Genomic DNA, 25,400 nt, shown 5'->3' with positions numbered 1-25,400 from the left:
TTTGTATGGTAGTTCTGAGACATAAAGCCCCTTGGATTGCAGAGGAGAAGATACACTGTTTGCTCAATTACTGTCTTTCAGATGGGAGATCAAACTCAAGATTGGCCATTAGAACCATACAAAAAGAGAGGCCATACTGACTATAGAGAGACTATACTGACTTTTTTGTAAACTAAGAACATCTAGATACCAGATCAGGCAAAGAGGTCCTAAGCTAGCCCCAGTATTGTCCATCTCAGTAAGGCACAGAGAGCTGGTATTAAGCACTTAAGTTACTTGTGTTTAACAATTATATAACTCTAACATGACAGCAACCAGTCTCTGGTGTTGGCTGCAGGCCACAGCTTTCTATAGTCCAGAACCTTGTTTTCCTTAACACAGCACTCGTACATGACAGTAGTGGCTGATCCACATGGACTCTGATTCCTCTTTGGTAGCATCAATGCATTTATCCAACCGTGTTTATTAGTGATCTCTTTCTTTTTCAGCTTATGAGACAATGCTTGCTGTGATATTATAAAGACCCAATTACCGACCCGAAAGATTCTACCTCTTTTGAAGACCTCAGCCAATTACGAGCTACCAGCTACTTATATCTAAGTAAGTTACTTGTGTTCTATTAACCAGGAGATGCTCAGGTTTTTCCTAACATCATTAATCTCTTACATAGCTAATACCTGATTGTGTGTGTGATATAAGCACAGTCACTTGTTTTCAAAATGTATACCTGTGTTTCACCAACCAGTTTTACTTTGGATACTGAGAAACAACTCCATGAATATGAACGAGTGATTGTAAAGAACTCTGAGACCATTTAAGCACTGTACAATGGCCTTGACCCTGCATTATCTGAGCACTCAAAACCTACATTGGCACCAGACCAGCGGAAATTGTGTGTGTGTGCCAGGATTACAGACTCAGACTCTCTCCTGTGTATAGCTGATTATTAGCATTATTTATTAATCATCATTATTAAGTATAATATTAATTGTAGTAGTCCCTAGAATTCCCATTAAGGATCATGGTCTCATTGTACTATATGCTGTACACACACAATGAAAATGAGGGCCCTGGCTCTAAGGCGTTTAAAATGAGCTATATGACATGCAACAGGTGGATATAACACAGACAGGGGGACTAAACAACACTAAAATCATTGTGATTATTGTGGTAAGCATGTCACCCTCTATGTCTAGCTATCGTCTTTTAATATGGCACTATATTCTATATGTTGTATAATGCTGCAACTGAAAGGATGATGTGGGTGTGCCATTGGGGATTGAACTTTTGTGACCTCTTGTGCTTAATGCATTAGCCTCCACTGCCTGAGCTAAAAGAATCAGCTTTGTTAATCAAGGCTGTAGCAGGCTCAGCAAATTCTCTGTTCCAGCCACCCATCGAGGGGGACAGAACACCACACTAAATGGGTGTGGATTATATATGCATACCGATAAACTAAGCATTGGCTAGATGTCTCCCAATGAGGCCAGCTTCCATTTTTAGACACCTAAATAAGTGGTCAATTTTAAGAGATTCGTTCAAAAGTGACTTCTCTTTTTCCTTAGGTTTTCTGATATTGATGCTTCCGACGCCAGTTAGCATGGATACCACAGAGTTCCGAAAGAGGGGGAAAGAGATGGTGGACTACATTGCGGATTACTTTGAGCAGTTAGATAAGAGGCAGGTCTATCCTGATGTGGAACCGGGATACCTGAGACCCCTCATTCCAGACTCTGCACCTCAGGAACCTGAGAGCTTTGAGGATGTCCTTAAAGATGTTGAAAGGATAATTATGCCAGGGGTAAGAACATCTGGAAAACAAAGTTACAGTATATTATAAAGCCTATGGGTGAAATCCTGGACCCAGTGAAGTCAATGGCAAAACTCCCATTGACTCCCATAAGGCCAGGATTGCACCCTAATTTTTTAGACTTAGATATGGTTCAATCCTTGAGGGGGCCATTTCGAGATCTGGGGCAAAAATCTGTCTGGGGATTGGTCCTGCTTTGAGCAGGAGGTTGGACTAGATGACCCCTTGAGGTCCCTTCCAATCCTGACATTCTATGATTCTATGACAAAGCACTTGACACAGTGAATGTTTCTATTCTTATTAGAAACTATCACTCCAATATTGGTGCTTCAAATGGACCTGTTCTTGGAATTAATCTCCTCGACCCTAGATAGGACTGCAAAGGGCATGTTTCATCACTTTCATTGTTATCTGACCTATAACTAATATGCTTTCTACTCCTAAAGAACAGTATATCTTTTCAGAGTAGCAGCCGTGTTAGTCTGTATCCGCAAAAAGAAGAACAGGAGTACTTGTGGCACCTTAGAGACTAACAAATTTATTAGAGCATAAGCTTTCGTGGACTACAGCCCACTTGCTGTATCCGAAGAAGAGGGCTGTAGTCCACGAAAGCTTATGCTCTAATAAATTTGTTAGTCTCTAAGGTGCCACAAGTACTCCTGTTCTTCTTTTTGAGTATATCTTTTATAAACCAGGATTTTTATCCACAACATGCAGGATATAAAACACTTGTTTTAATTTCTTGTTTTTAAATTCAAGACTCTCATATGACTCTTCAACAAAACTCTTGTTCAAATGTCAAGACTCTCACATGGCTTTTCTTTTTATTACTAGGTTGACCAGAAAAGATTTTTCCACCTATTTAGCCTGTTACCATGAAAAACTTTTTGGAATGTAAAGTTTTTTGATAAATGTTTCATTTTGACTTTGATTTTTTTAAGTACATTTCAATTTCAATAGCATCATCAAAACACTTAAACCAATATAGTCTTGATGAAAAGACATTTTCTGATTGAAAAACCAATGAAATGAAATGTAATGTTACTTTAATCACATAAACGCCAGACATTTCTGAATCAAGGTTTACCATAGTAAGCTTGACTCTGCATTATTTGTATATATTAACGACAAAAGTCTCCTGAAATATTGGCCAAGGTAGTCCATTATTAACCAAATATAGAATAGTAGAAATTGCCTGCGCTTTCTTTAAACAGAGACGTGTGTAACATTCTGTGTTACTCTGGGAAGGTTTTTATCAGTTCTATTTTTTTTAGGATTATTTTTTTAGTGTGGAGGGACATAATTTGCATCTTATTTCCCTTCCCTTCTCAACCCTTCTCCACTCCAAAATTGCTGAAACTCCTTGTAATACTTGGCTTTGTAGACAGTATTTTTCAGTGATAGCACTCAAAACATCTTAGAAGTCGCTATATTCGCTACATTCATTTTACCCATGGGGGAACTGAAACCCAGAAAGGTAAAATGATTTGCCTGAAGTCTCAGAGCAGGTCAGTGGCAGAGATGAGACTGGAACCCATGCCATATCCACTGTAAGGATTAGACCAATGTATTTTGGTGGGTCTGTGTGGATATCCCTGCCACACAGATGTTCCCTAGGCAGAAACATAAAAATGATGGCTCCACTGAAGAATGGCAAGAATCAATGGCAACATATGATAAATGTAGAGTGTCTATTCCCCGCAACATTCACACAACAGAATAGTAGGCTTCTGTGAGTCAATAGGGGTAAACCTTCTTCTGGGAAAACCCTTATATTAGTTAAATTGGAGAGGCATCTTCAAAGGAGAGTTTTAACTATAAGATCATGCATAGGCACCAACTCCATTAATGGGTGCTCAGCACTCACCGTCAGCCCCGCCGATCAGCTCCTCCCCCGCTCTCCCAGCACCTCCCACCTGCTGCAGATCAGCTGTTCAGCGGTGTGCAGGAGGCACTGGGGGAAAAGGAGGAGGAGCAAGGATGAGGTGTGCTTGGGGGTGGGGCAGGGACAGGAAGAGGCGGGGTGGAGCTTTGGGGGAAGGGGTGGAGTGGGGGTGGGGTCTGGGGCAGAGCTGAGGTTGAGCATCCCTGGGGAAATGAGCAAGCCGGCACCTGTGAGATCATGGCAATTTTTCCACTTAAAACAAATCCCTCCCCCTTTGTGGTGACCAAAATGATTCAGTTCAACAGTAGTACACCCCCACAACAAGCAAGGATTTAATCCTTGTATGAAAGGTCTTTTGCTGAAGAAAGAACATCACAGAAAAACTTGTCTTTGAGCGGCGTCAGGCTTAGTGTTGTTGAACCCAAGGCATTTGTAGCAACGTCTCTTTCCTCAACCTCTCTATCGCTGTTGTTTATCACTATGAGGCTGATAGTAAAACAAGTACCTGCTCTATGACATTCATTGTGATATTTGCCTAAATGTGTCGATATCCATGAGGCAACTTCCACAGATGTATCTTGGCTTTTTGCAGGGGTAGCAGCCCCACTGGGGTCAGAATTATTGTCCTTTTTCTTTTCACTGTGTGGTGCAGTTAGAATCTATTGTGTCTCATCAAGTAAATGGCTTGCAGCTAGTAGGCAGTTTAACTTGATTAACCCAAGATGAATGTCACATCGTTTTAAGTATCATGCAGGATTATAGCTCTGGTGATAAGCACTTGCATTGCTGGCTGATTATGAATGTCACCATGAATCTGTGCATGTGGGTCTGAGATTGGTGACCATGGGAGTTTTTTGCTAGGAAGGAGTGAGCCTTTTACTGGAGTTTCTATGGCATTCATTCTTCATATGAATCTTTCAGCTTGTAATATTATGTGCAAACCACTGGGAAACAATTTGTATTAATGACACACATGGCTTATGGGTGTTTTCATGGAAAAGGCTGCAAATGAGCAATATAGTTTTGCATATCTCAAATATTTTTGGGAAGGCTTATAGCTCAAGCCTTCCCTGGTCCCCCTGAAGACCCGAATCTTACTCTTGATCAGCTAGAACCTGCGGTTTGAGATTTCTGTTTGTTTGTTTGTTTGTTTTAATGGTTAGATTCTGGAATATTTCAATGTGTACTGGGTATTTAATTAAAGATTTATCTCCTATTGGAAAGGGATTAGGTGACATAATTGGTCTTTCCCTTCTTTAAGTGAGCGTCTTTATGGCTTGTTGCACAGCTCCTCATCCTTTTTCACAAGCCCCCTCCCATGTAGCTGTTGAGTTGTATTTTGAGGCAATATTACCCATGAGGCATGCCAGGGCTATTTAAAAGGCTTTAAAATGGGGAAAATTAAGGCGCTAACAGATGGCACCAGGTGACAAGGTACTGCTTTCAACTGGTGAACTTGGAAAGTACAGTATATGTGATAAATGTTCTAAGCGATCACTGTCAGAAAGGCAGGATCCCTTGCCTTCACAATAAGTAGGGGCTTGTCTCGACTACAAAATTAAGTCAACTTTATCTAATTCAACCTCAAGCCTCTGAATTAAGTTGATTGTGCATGGCCACACCATACTCATTGTCTCGATGGAGTGTGTCCTCACTAACAGTGGGTAGCTATCCCAACTTGCAACTTGCCTCAGTGTGTTTTGGGAAGTTTGTGCCATGTCTCATGGGACCAAAACATTGTTGCAGCGGAGAATGAGAATATTGTGTCAGCATCCCACGATGCACTGTGCTCAACAGCAAACAACCCAGTGGTTTCTGCACCTTAAAACCACCGCATGTATGCCATAACCCCAGAAGCATGGAGCCTGCTCAGTTGTGCACTCTTGCCGTGAGCATCTCAAACACTTCATGCCTTCTCCTGCAGTATTTCCAGAGCCGAAGTAGGGTCCGCCGCGTGGAACATAGTGATGTCCTGCAAGCAGCCCTGCTGCAAGCCACTGAAGAAAACAATTCACAGTTGCTGCTGGCAGTCAGAGAGCAGCTGCATTCTGTTGAGTGTCGTATCTGGTCCTATGAAACAAGAGCTGACAGGTGGGACCGCATCGTTTTGCAGGCATGGGATGACAAGCAGTGGCTGCAGAACTTTTGAATGCAGAAGGCCACCTTCCAGGAACTTTGTGCAGAACTTTCCCTTGCCCTGCAGTTCAGCAACACAAAAATGAGAGCTGCTCTGACAGTGGAGAAGAGAGTGGTGATTGCTATTTGGAAGCTTGCAATGGCAGACAGTTACCGGTCAGTGAGGAATCAATTTGGAGTAGGTAAATCAACCATGGGAGCTGCTGTGCTCCAAGTGTGCAGGGCTATTAATTGACTTGTGCTACGAAAAGGGTAGTGAGTCTGGGAAATGTGCAGGACATTGTGGATAGTTTTGCTGCAATGGGGTTTCCTAATTGCAGTGGGGTAATAGATGGCATGCATATCCCCATCTTGGAACCAGACCACTTTGCCAAACAGTACATAAACCAAAATGGATACTTTTCAATGGCGTTGCAAGCACTGGTGGATCACAAGGGGCGTTTCACCAACATCAACGTAGGATGGTCAGGAAAAGTTCATGATGTGCTCATCTTTAGGAACTCGAATCTGTTTAAAAAGCTGCAATCTGGGACTTTCTTTCCAGACCACAAAATGAACATTGACAATGTTGAGATGCCTATAGTTATCCTGGGGGACCCAGCCTACCCCTTGCTCCCATGGCTCATGAAGCCATATACCAGCCATCTGGACAGCAGTAAGGAACGGTTCAACTATAGGCTCAGCAAGTTCAGAATGGTGGTTGAATGTGCCTTTGGTTATTTGAAGGGGTGCTGGAGAGGTTTACTAATAAAGTTGGACCTTAGTGAAGAGAACATCCCCATGGTTATAGCTGCCTGCTGTGTGCTCCATAATATCTGTGGGGGAAAAAAGGGGGAAAATTTTCCACAGGGGTGGGCAGTTGAGACAGATCGCATGGCAGCCATTTTTGAGCAGCCAGACACCAGGGCAATAAGAAGAGCACCGCAAGGGGCACTGCGTATCTGCGAGGCTTTGAAAAGCCGTTTCAATAATGAATCGGAGTAATGTGAGCTGCTTGTCTGCATTGTGCTTTCCCAAACCTTCACCTGCCTTGTATCATTGCCCCTGTAAAGCCAACCCCCCACCCAATTCACTACTTCTGCTCAATAAAGAACATTTATTTCTCGAATCCATTTACTTTATTTAACAAACATAACTAAAGAGGGAGAACAGGAAACAAAGGTAACCTTGGGGAAAAGGGTAAAGTTGGACCGGGAGAAACATTTTCAGCTGTGTAACATAACACTGCATTCCAGACCATCAAAGGTCTGTGAATGGGTGCCTTCTGTTCCTTGTACCCTCCCCTTGAGTTAAATGAAAGAGATAATGGACTTTTGGCCCACGAATCATGGAACGCTTGGGGGAGGATTTCTGCACCAGGCAATGCTGGCTGGCTGTCCACCAGGGTCTGTAGAGGGACTCTGACCTCCTGCTTCTGTTCCTGCAGTTCAACCTGACGCATCAACATGTCTGCTTGGTCCCTCATAATCTGAAGCATCTCATCCTGCACCGCACGCTCTTGCTCATTGGAAGCTTTCCTGCTCTCCATGTCCATGTCTAACTTCTCGGACAGTGAAATCCTCCATGCTCTCAGCTCTGTGTCAGCTGTCCCGGGGGCGTTCGTTATCTCGGTGAACAAGTCCTCCCGCGTTCTCTTTCTCCTTCTAATCAGTGAAAGTCTGCTTTCAGGTGTTGATGACACCCCGAAGGACACATTTCCAGCTGTCAGTCATAGGAAAAAATAAAGGAGCCACTGTACATGAATAAAATGTTTCTATAGCAAGGCCGTTTTCATTAAAAACAAACAAAAAAAACCCCTCTTATTACACTAGGTGCAAGCCATAACATAATCAGAATCTGTAACCATTCACTGTGCTGTTTTGCTGCTCCAGCCATGATGAGTGTGCTCCCCTGGGTAAACACTTTTAATGAAATTTATGGCAGGCTCATGTCGGGAACAGAGGTAGCTAGTTGAACAATGGCCCTTCCCTATAGCATCACGGCAAGCTGTTTATGAACTGGCGTTGGGGGGGAACGTTTTCACTCCTAAATTGCGGAATCTCTCACGTTGGGCCCAGTCCCCTATCAGCCATTTTAAACTACTTGCCAACTCATACCGAGCACAATAAAGGCACATTAGTGGCCTCATGGTTTGGAGATCCAGAGTGTGTGTGGGGGAGGGGGGTGGTTGGGGGCTACATGCCCTTTTTTTTTTTTTTTTTTTTCTTTGTAAGAGCATTTTTAATGAGAACTTCCCCTGTTTCCCCTAGGGAACCCTATGTGATGTGATAATCTCCTGAGGGTAACAGAGGTGGAAAGGAAGGAGATGCTGCAAGTGTCTGCGTATAGACCCAGTCCTTATGCTGCTATGCTGTGTACCACAATGATGCCAGCAGAATTAATTTAGGAGTTGCCCTGCCCAGAAAAAAGGATTGCAGAGTAGCTCCATGAAAGTTTCCTAGAGATATCCATGGAGGATTCCCAGGCTATCCCAGTCCACATAAACAGTCTTTTCCTTTGCGTAACTGGAGCGGCCTTTTGTAAGCAGAGAACCACAGCACCTCGCTTTTTCTTTACAGTAAACATGCAATACCACCAAATGTGTGTGCCTGCTAAAGTTTAACTGGGCTTTGATTGTAACTGTATACTCACCAGAGGTGTCTTCCCTGGCATCACGGTTGGCTACTGTGATGTCCTGCGACCCACAGGGGCTCCAGGGTTAAAAATGTTTCCTGGGAGAATGTGTAATATAATATATGGAGATATACCTATCTCTTTGAACTGGAAGGGACCCCAAAAGGTCATCGAGTCCAGACCCCTGCCTTCACTAGCAGGACCAAGTATTGATTTTGCCCCAAATCCCTAATGGCCCCCTCAAGGATTGAACTCACAATCTTGGGTTTAGCAGGCCAATGCTCAAACCACTGAGCTATCCCTCCTCCCACCTCTTGCCTGTCTCCCATTCTTGTCCTCTGCCTCTTCTTCATCCACCATATCATCCTCCTTGTTGTCCTTAGACTCACATACCTGTGAGGTGTCCACGTTGCTTGTGGGGGTGCTGGTAGGGTCACCCCCAAGAATCACATGCAGCTCGTCGTAGAACCGGCATGTGTGGGGTTCAGCACCAGAAAGACTGTTTGCCTCCTTTGCCTTCTGGTACGTTCAGAGAAGTTCTTTTATTTTCACATGGCACTGCTGTGTGTCCCTCATGTAGCCCTTCTCCCCAATTCCACGAGCGATCTTTGCATAGATGTCAGCGTTTCTTCTGCTGGATCGGAGCTCTGCCTGCACAGACTTTTCTCCCCACACAGCGATGATATCCACCACCTCCTGTGCAGACCAGGCTGGAGTGTGTTTGGGGCGTGTAGTCTCCATGATCAACTGTGCTCAAGCTGACATGCTCCCAAGGCTGATCAAACAGGAAATAGGAAATCAAAAATTCCCAGGGCTTTAGCAGAGGAGGGGCTGTTTCCTGTGTGCCTGGCTGCAGTGCAGCAGAGTTGAGAATGATCTCGAGAGTGGTCACAGATGAGCATTGTGGGACACCACCTGGAGGCCAATTAAGTCGAATTACACAACGTTGCATCTGCACCACCTTGTAGTCGACCCATGAAAATCGAATTAAGCGCTACGCCTCTCGCAAAGGTGGATTACAGAAGTCGACATTAGAGGCGATTTAAGTCGGTGTAAAGGGCCCGGTGGTGTAGACACATATATTAACAGATTGAGTTAAAGCAGCTTCCTTCGACCTAACTTTTTAGTGTAGACCAGGCCTAAGACTAAAAACGTCAGAAGAGGCTAGTGACTTTGGTTTTTGGATGCCCCAGTTTGAGACAGCCTGGGCCTGATTTTCCCAAGTTCTGAGCACTCCCAACTCCAACTGAAGGAATTCTTAAACACAACCCTACATTATTAACAACTGAAAAGTCAGGCCATAGTTCGCTTTTTCAGATTTGGATGGCCCTGTGTAACAATGTTTCCAATGCCCCTAACTCCTCACAAATTCAGACAGCTCCTGTCCACCATGATCATATCATTAATGACAGTGCCGGTCTGAGGATTTGGGTGAAGGAAAGTGAGATTATTCTTTATATGCAATGAATCAGTTAAATATTGGAAAACCCAAAAGGGGTCAAGGAAAGAGGTCAAGGAAAGAGGTTACAAGAATGGTGAGTAATGCTATCACCATTCTCCTATTTCAGAAGTAGAGCCCAACTCTGTGGTAGGAGACCAGGCATAGTTACCAACATTTTAAAACAGTGTATCAGGAGAATATTCTCCAAATAAATCAGAGACTTCTGGGCTGCCAACCACTGGAAGATTTTGTAGACATTCTGGTGAGTTTTAGCTCTTATTCTGTATAATGCTCTAAAAATGTTTCTTTATATTTGTTCTTATCTTGGATTTGAGTGTTATTCTTTACTAAGCGTTTATTATCACAGTACTTTCAAAACACATTAGACTTTGGTATTGTACCTTACTCATTTGTAATTTGAACCTAATAAGATTTACAACAGTAGTGCCCTATATCACATAGACTCTTTTAGGAATTGCTAGCGGAGTGTTTACAGTGGTGACATAAGTTAATTGTTAATACCGTTGTTGCAAATTAATATGGTACTGTTTCCAAATACAGCGTTGGTCTCTGAAAAATTATATGTTCTACCAATTGTACAATTAACTTGAATCAGGACTGCAGTTTTTTATATAGAGGTATAGCATATTGGATACCTCAAAGGTTGTTTCATTTTGTAGTGAGAAATTGTAGTGCCAGATTTGATGTTTGAAATGTTTGGATTTTTGTTAGTAACTTTAGGGTTTGGGGAAAGAGCTTTATGGACAGAAACAAAAGGGAGAATTTTTGTTGTTTAGATTTATATGGCCTTAACAAGCACTAACTGGAAACATTGCTGACAGTCAGTCTCAGCAGTGAGGTCAGGGAATTAATTAACATAAGGAATTAATTTCTCTAAAATTCACCCCTAGAAGTGAGAGCTGAGTCACCTTGCTGGGGCAGTGTAGGTAAGCGCACATTGCCACTGCCCATGCTGTTCCTGTCTTGTGGATAAAGAGAGGACTTCGGTCTCCAGAAGCTTTCAGAGGCATTAAATTCACCTGAGATTTTTCTTTCTAAATTAAGAAAGGAGGGAAATGGAAAAAAAAAATCTCAGAGGACCTGGGAATTATAGACCAGACACCCTAACTTCAATACCTGGAAAGATACTGGACTAAATTATTAAACCATCAGTTTGTAAGCATCTGGAGGATAATAGGGTTATAAGGAATAGCCAGCATGGATTTGGCAAGAACAAATCATGCCAAACCAACCTAATTTCCTTCTTTGACAGGGTTACTGGCCTAGTGGATAGGGGGAAGCAGTAGATGTGATATATCTTGGTTTTTAGTAAGCTTTTGATATAGTATCACATGACATTCTCATAAGCAAACTAGGAAAATGTGGTCTAGATGAAATTGCTATAAGGTATTTTGGGGGGCAATCCAGGGGTTGTGTCACTGCCTGCCCTGTAACTCTGGGTGCCTTAAGTACTCCGCTACTGCGGCTCACAGCCTGGACACCAACAGCCACCAGATAAACGTGCAGTATCCCAAGTACCTGTGTGCCGTGCAGCCCTGAGTCAGTGCTCTGACCCCAGGAGCCTGCCACAACACACCAGTCCCACCCTGGTTTCCACCAGCCGTGGCTAATCCTGGCAGGTGTGACCCCAAGCACATGTCCAGTCCCAGATTTCCCCCGAACAGCCTGCTCTGTGGTGTTTGGACCTTTCCTGGACCACTCAGAAAATTAATTAATTAATTTACTCCTTCCATGAGTCAGTACTCACTGTTCTCCACATTAACTGAAGTTCACTATTCCTTCCATTCAAACACAGCACTGAATTGGTTTAGATTAAAATAAAACAAGTTTATTAACAACAGGACATAAGTTAAGTGATGCCAAATAAGAGATAAAGGTGTAGAGATGGTTGCAAGCAAGTAAAAGTGAAAACATGCATCGAAGAGTCTAAAATTTAATCTAGCAAAGTAGTCTTTGTTTGTTTAAGACAGTTTCTCTCACCAATTATTCTTTGTCCAGCATGGCTGACAGTCTACTAGGGCCTTTCACAGAAGTATGAGGTGCTGGTTTCCCTTGTTGTCTTAGGTGAAAAATAAAGATGGACTCTCTCCATGTCCTTTATATTTCCAAAGAATTGTCTTCGTTCTCAAAGTTAGGAAGGTCTCATTGGATTCAATCTCCAGTATCTCCATGGGGTGCAGGAGCCATTTTAATTCTCCGTCTCTCGTATTCGGGCTCGAGACAACTCCTGCTGGTTCAGCTTGATAGCTCTGTTTATGGCTAATATGGAAATGGAAGTAAACTCCCATTCCCTTGTCTAGGTCAGACTTGTCTTATCCTATCACCTTTACCTAGGCTGGGCTCTCTTAGTCTTAAATATTTTCCAGTGACATTATACAGAGGGAATTCATAACATCATATAGAAAGTTAACATGTGCATTTTACAATATTATTAATTACACTGGTCTACAATTTTTGAGAAGTCGTCTGCTTCAGAGATAAAGTGTGCTTTTTATTATGTATTTTGATGTGCTGAATTCAAATATGACAATTAAAACAACTGATTGGCTACTGTTTCTAAGATATTTAAGTTTTTACATTTTATGTCTATGTATATTGTGTAGATAGTACAGTTTTAATCATAAATTGTAAAGCTAGGTCTTTTCATGTGTTTATGGTTGCTTTACATGATAATAGTTCACCTGTCCTGTTTATGTAACACTTTAAAAATCAGCAAAAGGGTTATATAAATAAAATTGATTATGAAACAAAAGGCAAAAAACTATTATGTACATAGTGTAGTCCTATTTAGTGTCTACTCGGTGCTTCTTGGCTTGTCTCTTGTATTCATTAAATGGAGCATCTCTTGTCACTGTCCAGCAATAGTCTGCAAGCATTGATGGGCTCCATTTGCCCTGATAGCGTTTCTCCATTGTTGCAATGTCCTGGTGAAATCGCTCGCCGTGCTCGTCGCTCACTGCTCCACAGTTCGGTGGAAAAAAAATCTAGGTGAGAGTGCAAAAAATGTATCTTTAGTGACATGTTGCAACCAAAGCTTTTGTATGCCTTGAGGAGGTTTTCCAACAACAACCTGTAGTTGTCTGCCTTGTTGTTTCCGAGAAAATTTATTGCCACTAACTGGAAGGCTTTCCATGCCGTCTTTTCCTTGCCACGCAGTGCATGGTCAAATGCATCATCTCGAAGAAGTTCACGACTCTGAGGACCAACAAAGACACCTTCCTTTATCTTAGCTTCACTTAACCTTGGAAATTTTCCACGGAGGTACTTGAAAGCTGCTTGTGTTTTGTCAATGGCCTTGACAAAGTTCTTCATCAGACCCAGCTTGATGTGTAAGGGTGGTAACAAAATCTTGCTTGATTCAACAAGTGGTGGATGCTGAACACTTTTCCTCCCAGGCTCCAATGACTGTCGGAGTGGCCAATCTTTCTTGATGTAGTGGGAATCTCTTGCACGACTATCCCATTCGCAGAGAAAACAGCAGTACTTTGTGTATCCAGTCTGCAGACCAAGCAAGAGAGCAACAACCTTTAAATCACCACAAAGCTGCCACTGATGTTGGTCATAGTTTATGCATCTCAAAAGTTGTTTCATGTTGTCATAGGTTTCCTTCATATGGACTGCATGACCAACTGGAATTGATGGCAAAACATTGCCATTATGCAGTAAAACAGCTTTAAGACTCGTCTTCGATGAATCAATGAACAGTCTCCACTCATCTGGATCGTGAACTATGTTGAGGGCTGCCGTCACACCATCGATGTTGTTGCAGGCTAAAAGATCACCTTCCATGAAGAAGAATGGGACAAGATCCTTTTGACGGTCGCGGAACATGGAAACCCTAACATCACCTGCCAGGAGATTCCACTGCTGTAGTCTGGAGCCCAACAGCTCTGCCTTACTGAGTAGTTCCAAATCCCTGACAAGGTCATTCAGTTCACCTTGTGTTATGAGGTGTGGTTCAGAGGAGGAGGATGGGAGAAAATGTGGGTCCTGTGACATTGGTGGTTCAGGACCAGAAGTTTCATCCTCTTCCTCTTCCTCGTCTGACTCAAGTGAGAATGATTCTAGTGCATCAGGAACCGGCAGTCCTTCTCCATGGGGTACTGGACGTATAGCTGATGGAATGTTTGGATAATGCACAGTCCACTTTTTCTTCTTTGACACACCTTTCCCAACTGGAGGCACCATGCAGAAGTAACAATTGCTGGTATGATCTGTTGGCTCTCTCCAAATCATTGGCACTGCAAAAGGCATAGATTTCCTTTTCCTGTTCAACCACTGGCGAAGATTTGTTGCACAAGTGTTGCAGCATATGTGTGGGGCCCACCTCTTGTCCTGATCTCCAATTTTGCAGCCAAAATAATAGTGATAGGCTTTCTTAACCATAGTGGCTATACTGTACTTTTGTGATGCAAAAGTCACTTCACCACAAACATAGCAGAAGTTATCTGCACTGTTCACACAAGTTCGAGGCATCTCTGCTCACTTTGGCTAAACAGAAATGTGTCCCTTTGCAAAATCAAACACTGACAAATAAGAGAGCATGACACTGTATGATTTCTAGAGTTGATATAGGGCAATTTGTTCAGCAGAGTGATGTAAGCTTCGTTATGATTGCATCATTCATGACTTCTAGGAATAACATGATGCAATTCAGATCATGTATGACGCAATACCAGCTTCAGATTGCATCATTCATTGTTTTGCCTAAAAAGCAAGTACTGTCCAAACCCAGTCATAGATTTATTCATAGATCCAGTCAAAGATGTATTTTAGTCATTTCTGGTTTAAATTGAGATCCCTTCCCTTTATAACTCACTTATCCTCCGCCATTCCCAAGTCAAGGGTCGTATATACTGACCCAATAGCATATCTTGAAAACTAGAGCCAATCAACAGTTTTAAGCATCATTTTCGTTCTCAGTGACCCAGAATTAGTAAAGTTTGACTACATTTATTTCAGAAGCATTTTGGCTATAGAGCAATGTTACCAATGTGTTGTTTGTTTTCAAATGGCACCTTATAAGGCACATTTTGTATAAACATCATTGAAATCGTGTGTAAGGTTTGAATACAGAAGTGCTTAGGATCACACCTCCCCCCTTACAAAACTGCAGTAGGATCAGCCCCTGGCTGAACCATATGCAGTGGGTTAGAACCCTCCTGCCCGGAGAAGGCATCAGCCGCAATATTTTCTTTCTCCTTAATATGTACAATCTCCATGTCAGATTTTTGATGCTCTAGTGTATTAATGCCTTTGGTTCTGTGTCCTCAGACTACTGGAGAATGGTCAGTTAGTACCCCGAATTTCCTGTTAAAAAGATAGGGCTGTAACTGCTTGACTGCCCACATTATGGCATAACATTCCTTTTCCACGAGAGTAGTTCTGCTCAGTGGGTAGCAGTTTCTTGCTTAAGAAAGCAATGGGGTGTTTTGTTACTTCCCCTGACTTCATTAAAACATCACCTAGCCCAATGTCTGATGCATCTCTATAGAGCTGAAACATTTTGTCAAAATCTGGACTGGCCAGAACAGGCTTTTCAGACAACATTTTCTTGACCTGATCTTGACACATTTAAGCTTCAGGAAAAAAAAAAAAAAAAGACTAAGGGACTAGGAGAACCTGATAACAGTCTTCAAATATGTTAAGGGCTGTTATAAAGAACATAATGATGAATTGTTGGTGATGAAGTAATGCACTTAACCTGTAGCAAGGGTGATTTAGGTTAGATATTAGGAAAAACTAAACTTTATAACTATGATCATAGCTAAACTCTGGATTAGGCTTCCAAGGGAGGTTGTGGAATCCCCCTCACTGGGAGCTTTAAAAAAGATCAGATGAACACCTGCCAGGGATGGTCTAGGTTTACTTGGTCCTGCCTCAGTGCAGGGGGCTTGCTGACTTCTCAAGGTCCCTTCCAGCCCTATATTTCTATGATTCTGTGGAGTCCAGGTCTCTGAACCCTAATCCCTACTGTCCTTGATAATCTTGAACATATACTGAAAACAGGACAGTTTCCTTGATGTCTGAGTGTACCATTATGATCATTAACAGTGACATTTCTTGTCCAACACAGGTGACCCACTGGCACAGTCCATACTTTTTTGCCTACTTTCCTACAGCCAGTTCCTTCCCAGCTCTTCTTGCTGATATATTGTCTGGTGGCATAGGATGCATTGGCTTCTCCTGGGTAAGTTGATCATGGCAGATGTTGCTGTACAGCACAAAGGCCTATCCTGCAAAGACCTAAGCATGTGAATAATTTTACTTGGGGTAAGCAGTCCATACTGAAGTCAATGGGGCTACTCACGTAGGAAAAGTTACTCATGAGCATAAATGTTTCATAACAACTATGGAATGACTCTGATAATGACCTGCAACCTATGAAAACTTTCTACCGCCCCCAGCCCCCATCTTTTGGATAGTGATAAAATGGGGGGAAACACTGTCTATTCTCGTTTTCTAAAAGGACACCACCAGTCACAAAAATGAGCTCTCAGTAGTTTTACCATCACAATATCCTATTATTTTAAAAAAATGTTGTTTCTATGTGACAGCAATAGGGGACAGAGAGTAATTAATTGACAATATAGGCGGTAATAGTGAAATGACTATACCAAAAATCCTGTCAGAAACACAATGTAAACAGAAAAATATTTGTTTTCTTCTAATCTCTTTCATATATATTCATTTTAGGTGTCACAAATAACAACTCATTTAAAAAAATTCTAAAGTGAAGTTACTTTTAAACTAAGTGTTCTTCAAAACAATATTTTATTCTGAAGATAAGGTTTTCCAAGCTGAGTGGTGATAGAGGGAAATACAGGCTCCCGTGTTAAAATAAAATCACTGGTGGGACTGGATGTCTCCATGGATTGCTAATGGTTTATTGAGCCTTTCAACCCTAGATCACTCACTTGAATTCAGCCCAAATCAGCAGGGACTGGAAGTTGTTAGTGACAAAATGGTTGTTTGCTGGCCTATGTGACAAGAGTTGATGAATTCATTCAGTTCTCACTGGGAAAATGGCCACACTAAAAAAATCATCATCATGATTGGCAATGTGTGAGGCCAAAGAAATTACATTACTCTCTCAGCCCTAGGAGTGGTCTTCTCAGACAGAACTAAAACAATATGGCCAGGCCGCCTGGCAAAACCTGCATCGCTGCCTTTGTTCTACCTGATTTGCAGATACAATGAGGATCTCACCCTCCTGCACTATCAGCCTGGGAGCTTTCACAGCGCCACAATTCACTTACAAATTAAAATAAACAATGAAGTGATCTAATACATCTTCATTCAGCAGTTACCATCCAGCTGTGAGAAACTAGGGTACTGCATTAGGACCCATTCTGCCACTCTTATTCACAGAGAACAGTATCCTAGTCTATATTTGTTCTTGTACCTTCCTCATGACCATAGTATCTGAGCACCTTCCATTAGTGCAATAAGTGATGTAGCTAATATCTGTCACATATGGTTCACTCTCTTTCTCATCCTCTCCCCATGAGGAGAATTGTGTGTGTAGTGGACTGTTTTGTTTTGGTTTGAGGGATTATTTTAAAAATTGATGTCAGAGAGACTATTCAGAGTAAGGCACTAAGTGAGTAAGTGTGTCAGAAGCAGACCCTTAGTTTGACATTTGACAGTCATGTGTGTAAGTAAGAATATGGTACATTGATCTTTTAGTATGTAGGAGGAGTAAAGTATGGTCACCCCCTCATGTGAGCGCTACCTCCTCTGCAGCTTGCTTCCATGATCTGTACAATGTGCCAGGTTGGGCAGAACACAGGGACGTAAATTAGCTCTCCTAATCTAAGTGTAGGGAAATACTTGTGGGGTCTCCAGGGTATGTTTGCACTGCACACTCAGCCCAGTTTTTGATGCAGGTTTGAGCCCAGCCCCCACCCCCTCACCCTTCCATCCACACACAAATCTGTCTGACTCAGGTCAGCGAGCACTCAAGAACCAGGTCCTAGGACCCTGCTACAGGGATGGATCAGAGCATGAGTCCCGTTAAGACTTCAATCCAAGCCCTGTCATTTTGCAGTGTGGACTCAGGTCAAGCCACAGACCCAAGTCGGAAGGTCTGTGTAGTGCAGTATGAACACAATAGCACAGCTGTGAGACCTGCGTCTGGCAACTGTAAACTCAAGTTTGCAATGCACTGTGGATGCTCAAGCATGGACTTGGAAACACTAAGTCCACAAGCCCAGGTTCCAGAGACATATCCTCAGAGACCAGTGTTTGGCAACTGTTGGTAAAAGTTAAATTTTAAAAGGCAAGCCACTGTAGTTGGTTTATTCCCATTGTTTCATTCCCCAATATAGGCTGCAAGTCCTGCTTGCACAGAGCTGGAGACAGTCATGCTGGATTGGCTGGGAAAGATGATTAATTTGCCTGAAGAGTTTTTAGCTGGGAAGGACGGAGAAGGTGGAGGAGTCATTCAGGTAAGACAGAATGAGAAAACAGACCGCGCAGTGAACGTGCATGTCTTCATTGTTTAATAAAGCCTTCAAACCAAAGCACTAACAAAGGGAAAATCAAAGTGTTTCTGCTTTGTTGAACCCCTTCAGATTTAATAGAAACAGAGACAGGCTGTAAGAATGAGCATAAGCCTTTATACAGAGAAACTTTGCATGTGATTATTACTTACAACTAAGAGATCAACATCCTTCTGCACCCAATGAAGGCAATGGAAATTTTCCCCTTTACTTCAGTGGGAATTGGAAAGGGTCCTAATTCATTTACAAAGTCAAGTTCATGCAACAAACATCCCTCCAATTAAATATCGGCATATAGTCTCTTGACCACCACATTTCATAGAATAAATAGGAGGAGACAGGGTCATAACATTTTCAGTGTCCGACATGAAGGGAAGTGTATTAGGAAGCTCGACTGGGAGTTTGTTCCCTAAATACCTAAATGATGCCTAAATACGAACCTAGGATCTCAGATGAGATTGTACTTGAGTGACTATCCTATCGCTGCAGTCACGCAGCTATTTTTAGTGCACTAGCTTGATCAGAGCTAGCATATGTACATCTACCCAAGATGGGTATTACACCTCCCAGCTGCAGTGTGGACATACCCTAAGAAATCTCAAGATTTCAGGATGGAGAGTGGACAGGTATATGAAGGATGAGTTGTAATTGTTTAGGGTACCTGAACTTTGCACTCTTATACAATCTGGTGTTTTCTCATTATCAAGTGTAACCTTACCTTTGAACTATAAAGCCTTAAAGATTTTATTTTGTTATGGCTACTGTATTTACACCCTTAACTCCATCTTGCAGAGGTTTTTTTTTTTTAAGCTGAGACTTTTCTTTATTGGGCAGTTTATATTAAAGTGTAGCTCAGTGACACCCTGATATATATTTCTTAGCTTGGAAACTTGACTCTGGACAGTCCTAGAGTTGCTACCTTTAGCTCAAGCAAACACCAAACTAAACACTACCCTTAGCTTTCTTTGTCTAGCAATTCTCACTCTGTCTGCACTAAGTCCTCGCCGTGTGAAAGGTGACAGCATGCCGATATGAGGCTGGCTCTCCCCAATGCACTGTTGTTCTCTTCTCCTCCTAGCTGTGCATCCTTATATGTATACTTTACGTATACGGGGAAACCGACAATGAGGGATTAAATGATTAACTTGGTGAGGTGGGGGGAGCACTGATTTAGCAGACTATGCATTGGTTTGGGAGTTTTAACCAGGCGCTCGCTCTCTCTCTCTCTCACTGACTCACTCTGTGGCCTAGGGCAAGTCACTTAACCTACCTGAGTCTCAGTTTTCCCATCTGTAAATTGTATCTGTAAATTTACCTGCCGCGGGAGGATTTTGAGACACAATGAATACATCTCAAGCACTTTGAGATCCATTAGTAAAAGGTGCTGTGTAAATCCAAGTAATGTTAAAGTTACATAGTGTGGCAAAGTGGTAACAAAACTCAGAAGTACTTGTCTCCCATCCTTCTTCTCCATCCAATAGGGCACACACTTCTCCCATGATATCTAGACTCTCCTACAAGATCTGACATATGAGGAAGGATGGCTTTGTCAGTAGGAAAGTGGACTGGGAGTCAAGAAATTTGGGGTCACTTCCTGGCTCTGCCACAGAATCCCTGGATGACCTTGGACAAATCACATAGAGTATCTCTCTACTAGAGCTAGACTTACTTGTGTGCTAGCATGCTAAAAATAGCAGTATAGCTGTGGCAGCATAGCTAGATGCCCAAATACCCTTCTTGGGTTTCAGATGGAACTATACTCAGCCCGTCCCACCGCAGCAGCTATGTTTCTATTTTTAGCACGCTAGCCTGATCAGAGCTAGCATGGGTATCTCTACCTGAGCTGGAAATTACATCTTCAGCTCCAGTGTAGAGACAGCCTTAGTCTCTCTGTGCCTCCATTTCCTCATCTGTAAAAAAGGAGGATTATAGCCCTTCCACAACTCACAGGATATAGGAACTCTGATATGGGCGCTAGCAAACTGACATCCAAGTGGTATGAGATTCCTAATGTACACAGAAACTACTTTTAATAACTAAATCAAAGCCTTGCATGTCAAAGGAAGCAGTTCTCAATGTAGCTAACAGAACAAAACCAAAAAAGGGAGTTTCTTGCTCAATTTATTTTTTTCAGATATGATTGCAGGGAGGAGGGGTAGCATGGCTAGATGCCCAAAAAGTGAAAAAACAAGGGGGTTTTTTTGCTTTGATTTTTAACACTCCTATCTCACAAATGCTTCATTCAACCTGCCACAAGCTCTCCAGGAAAATTCTACTCTGGCATAAGATCCCACATGTATGCCTGAAAATTAATGTTTACTTCATGACATTAGGGTATGGTTAAAAAAATTGCACTGAAAAGCAATGTTCCCTCTAATTTTTTCCATCTATGTGCGGAATAAATTTTGTTATGCACACCAAGTTATGTGCAGATGTGCACGACCAGTAGAAACAAAAAAAGTAGATATAATATATAGTTTTTTAAAAGTTACCATGTGGATAATTACTCCAGCCAGGACAGGTTAGGCATTTTAGAACTCACACTTAAATTTAATTCTTTGAGTAGTAAGAGAAATGAAAATTATGAAATGCATAGACCAGTCAAAACACTAAAATAACACACTTTGAAAGAATAAAATTACAGAGAATATATGTGCATTGCAGGAAATACTAAGAAATAACAACAACAGTAATACAAGTATGTGTTGGGAGGTGAGTATGAAAGAGACTGTGTGTGTGTGTGTGTGTGCGTGCGTGACTGTGAGCTGGCTGCTGGGGAAGTCTCAGAGACCATGCACAGTCTCTTTAAGAAAGGCACTCACTCATCGCCAGAGGCTTGAGTCATTCAGATCTCAGATCGCAGCAGCTCTGAGTCCTGAGCCAGGCTGTCCCCCCTTCCCAGGTCTGTGGAGATGGGGTACAGGGGCGGGGGGAGGGGGACACCCTGACATCAGCACCCCCCTCACCCTTCCTCCTCTGCACAGCCAGCAGGAGAGTCCCGGGAACAGCTGCAGGAGCAACGTGGCTGCAAAGCAGTGGGAGGAGGGGCACCTGAACACACACTGCCGGATGTGCGCAGCTCTGCTAATCAACTGTGTGGCACTTGAATGTCTCCTGGGCAGCCACCCAGCCGCACAGCTTAGAGTGAACACAGCTGGAAAGCTAGCTTCAGCCTAGCCTGTGGAAAGACTAGTGCTTCTCCATAATAATCCAGATTTTAATCACTTCCCCCACCATTTAAAAATCCAGGCACCTCTGAGGCAAATTATGGCTTTTTTGTTGGTGGTGATTTTAAATGAAGGTGAATTTAGTGCAGGTGAAAGGTGATAGATTGACAGCCCTGGAGGTACAATGGTTACAACATGGGGTGTAGAGCTGGTTGGGATTTTTCTGTTTGAAATGTTTTTTGAATTATATGTGATTTCAGCATAATTGAATTTTTTCATGGGTGCCTCATGCCCCTGTTCTTTGAGCTGAGCTCTCTGGTTGGACTACATACCCCATGATGCAATGAAATCTCCTCTTCTGGTTAAACAGACATGGTCCATCATGGGAATCACGTGATTCCACGGTACATCCTGGGATGTAATTTGGCCAGGGAACCTAGCCCACAGAGGAGAAAGGAAGCATGAGGCACTTGTACTACAACTTCTAGGAAGCACCGTATCTACTCGGGGGACACAGACTATTGTCAAACTAGTATGAAATTAAATGTTTTTATTCAGACCAACAAAATGAAATGAGCCATTTTGATCCAGGGATGCTGAAATATTTTATTTTGACAGGAAATGTCAAAACAAAATATTTTGAATGGAAAATTTTTGGAACTTTCCATTTCATGAAAACTTTTATTTCAACTGTGTGTTCCAATGCAAGGTAAAAACAAATGGAAAAATATTGGAATTTCTCTTGGAATGGAACTTGCTATTTTTGCCACAGACTAACTGGCAGACACAGCAACTGTTTAATGCCATGCAGTAATGATACATGGTACTTTAGCATTTGGGAGTGAAGAACAACTTCAAGTTGAACCTACATGAGGATTTTGAGTCCTAATTATGAACACTAAAGCTCTGTGAAAAGGGTTGAAAAGGTTTTCCTTAAACTTCACTCAAAAACATTCAACATTTTGTTAGAGGCTATTTCTAAAATGTCCACCTCTTATCAAAGAAGAAGAGCACCATAAGTATAGTAATAGAAGAGAGTATACAAGTGTGTCCACCATATCTAACAGAGCAGAGTATAGTAGAAAGTCCACTGACAGGAGCATTTGTTAAAGAAACAAATATGATTTTAATAAATACACTTTATGCAATAAAATGAAATATGTAGAACTAAAATGAAGCTGTTTATAATTGGAAACTGAAAGGTATAATGAAATTAAATAATCCAATTAGCAGACTAAAACTCCAGTGCAGCAAAAGGCAAAAATCTATTTAAAAGTTGACCTGCTAAATGAATATTGGTTACATTTCCCATATAACAAACAAACAAAATCCAGACAGCAATGAATGCCTCATACAGGGATAGATCTGCTGGTTTGTATGTGTGTGTTTGTGTTTCAGAAGCTTCTCCATTAATGCTTGTTCTCCCTTCAAACTCACTAGTATCTAGTCATAAGATCTCCTCAGTCAAAAACATACCTAACACAACTACTTAAAGACGGTCAAGATTTTCGGCTCAACTGTGTTGTCCTCACTTACACCAGTGTAAATTCAGAGTTATTCCATTCCAACCCCAGTGCCGTAATTGTGCTAGGAGTATTTACATTAGGATGACTCTGGGTTTTGCATGTACATGAAACCAACCTTTCTTCATGGGTCTCCACAGCATCAATTTTGTTCTGATGACAGCAGGCAATTATGCCTGTTGTTTATCAGCAGCAAATGTCGCCCTTCCCAACTGACATCACTTGATGGCCTGTAATTTTGTAAGATACCAAGGATCGTTCAAATTTAGGAATTGAAAGTGAGCTTCGTGCTGCCGCTTGAGATGAGGCAATTTGTGCTGCTGATCCTCTCGCTCTTGAAACAATAATGATACAAGTAAGAGAGGGCTTGGCAAAGATAACGTGAATGTGAGGCTGCCAATCATTCCTGATGCAAACACCAAACGATTATTGCAGTTTTATATAAACTGAGCCTGTGAAAACTGGCTGTTAATTACATTTGAAAGCCCACATCAATACAAAACACTTTCTTGCTGTGTACCAGGTGACACTTGAAAAAGCCAAAAGATGAAAAAAAATTTCAGCTCAGGGTTCTGGTGGACATGAGCATCAGCTCTCGCCAATATTTCTTCCGCCTCTTGAGCCTGCTCACCATGGCAACCTTTGTTTGCTTGCAATAAAAGGGAAGGTATCATCACTGTTCACTTAGCATAGAGTGTAGCTTTAAAGAAAAAAACGCTTTTAAAACTAGCAAGAATAGAAAGCAACCTTCTCACTAGAACTTGTGTGAACGTGCAACGTATGCAACTCAGTTTTGCCTTCTATATAAACAGATAAAAACTTCATTTCACTTGTGTATTACAAAAGTTGTTTCTTCTGCAAAGAGAGGGATTTTAATTCTGAAAGTAAACAGAGCCCCCAAATAAACAAACACACTCAATCCACAGTCCTTGCAATGGAAAAACAAACCCTTAATTCATGATTTTGGTAGCAACAACCAGGGAACTAGAGAACAAAGGGAATATTTTTCAGAATTGTTGGTAAAAGACTTAACAGCAAAGTGAATACATTAGTTACACAACTCATCAGGCTCTCCATGAATCAATTTAATTATGAAAAAGTGATTATTAGCTAGTTATAACTAGGTTTGGCAGATTTCAATTTTGGGTCTTTTTGTAATTTCAGTGAATAATATTGTTTATTTTTAAGCATTTTCAATTTAATCTATTTAATTTCTCATGGTTGTGGGAAATTTTGGGAGAGGTCAAACAATAGTGGAGTTAGACAGTAATTATTTCATGACAGTGGACTTTGCAATTCAAAAAGTTAATGCTTTATAAATGTTAAAATAAAAATTATCAACATCACATGTCAAACTGTACAAAGAAAATAACCTTACATCAACCTCTAAGTTCTCACACAGCCTTCTTCTTACTTTGTCTATTTGTAAACTTCTGTTATTGATGGAAATATTTGTGTGTGTGCACACGCACGCATGCGGTCATATTAATGTTTACCAACACTTACTGATAAACATTTCATCCTTCCATGCCTAGTAATAAAGTGTATTTAATAAAACCAGAACTTATTTTAAGATCCATCTATTTTAGGTACTTATATGGCTCCGTTACCATATTATCTGAGTACTTTGCAGTCTTTATTGTAGTTAGCCTCACAACACCTCCATTCTACATTTGAGAACTGAGGCGAAGGGAAACTAAGTGACTTACCCAAGCAGGGCCGGCTTTAGGCCAATTCCACCAATTCCCCCGAATCGGGCCCCGCGCCTAAGAGGGCCCCGCACCCAGTGGCAGGGCCGCCCAGAGTGGGTGGCAAGTGGCAGAGAATCCCTTCCCTGGCTAGAGGCGCCTTTTTAATTTTTACTCACCCAGCGGTGCTCCAGGACTTTGGCGGCACTTTGGTGGCAGGTCCTTCAGTGCCGCCAAAGACCCGGAGCGAGTGAAGGAACCGCCACCAAAGTCTAGGAGCGCCGCCCGGTGAGTACACGCCCCACGTGGGTTTTTTTTACGGGGTTTTTTTTTTAGTCATCCCTGTGGGGGCCCTGTCAAAACTGTTCGAATCGGGCCCCACACTTCCTAAATCCGGCCCTGTACCCAAGCTCACACAGACAATCTGTGGGAGGTCGCCAAGTCTCCAGCTAGTGCTTTAATCATTGGAGCATCCTAAACTAACTAGTTAGGAACAAGACCACTCCTTAAATACTGCAAGTGCCTAAAAGATACTGAACGTTTCTACAAGTTCTTACCCATTTTATTGATGAAGGAAACTGAGGCACAGAGAGGCTAAGGCCGACCGACTGT

General features: G+C 42.0%; 1 protein-coding gene across 2 annotated transcripts in view; it reads left to right on the top strand.

Moving 5' to 3' along the window:
• The window catches only part of LOC117872653 (aromatic-L-amino-acid decarboxylase-like), a 71,019-nt gene that overhangs the window by 23,833 nt on the left and 21,786 nt on the right, over window positions 1-25,400 (top strand). For both annotated transcript variants that reach the window (XM_034761337.1, XM_034761336.1), the window contains exons 2-5: window positions 489-600; window positions 1,566-1,801; window positions 15,983-16,096; window positions 18,237-18,356. In XM_034761337.1, coding sequence (XP_034617228.1) covers window positions 1,580-1,801; window positions 15,983-16,096; window positions 18,237-18,356 — 456 coding nt within the window. In that variant the 5' untranslated portion in view covers window positions 489-600; window positions 1,566-1,579. The remainder of the gene's footprint in view (window positions 1-488; window positions 601-1,565; window positions 1,802-15,982; window positions 16,097-18,236; window positions 18,357-25,400) is intronic.

Source organism: Trachemys scripta, chromosome 2 (genome assembly GCF_013100865.1).
Source record: "Trachemys scripta elegans isolate TJP31775 chromosome 2, CAS_Tse_1.0, whole genome shotgun sequence".
In the NCBI taxonomy this organism is placed as follows: Eukaryota; Metazoa; Chordata; order Testudines; family Emydidae; genus Trachemys; species Trachemys scripta.
This window is presented reverse-complemented; position numbering and strand designations above follow the sequence as displayed.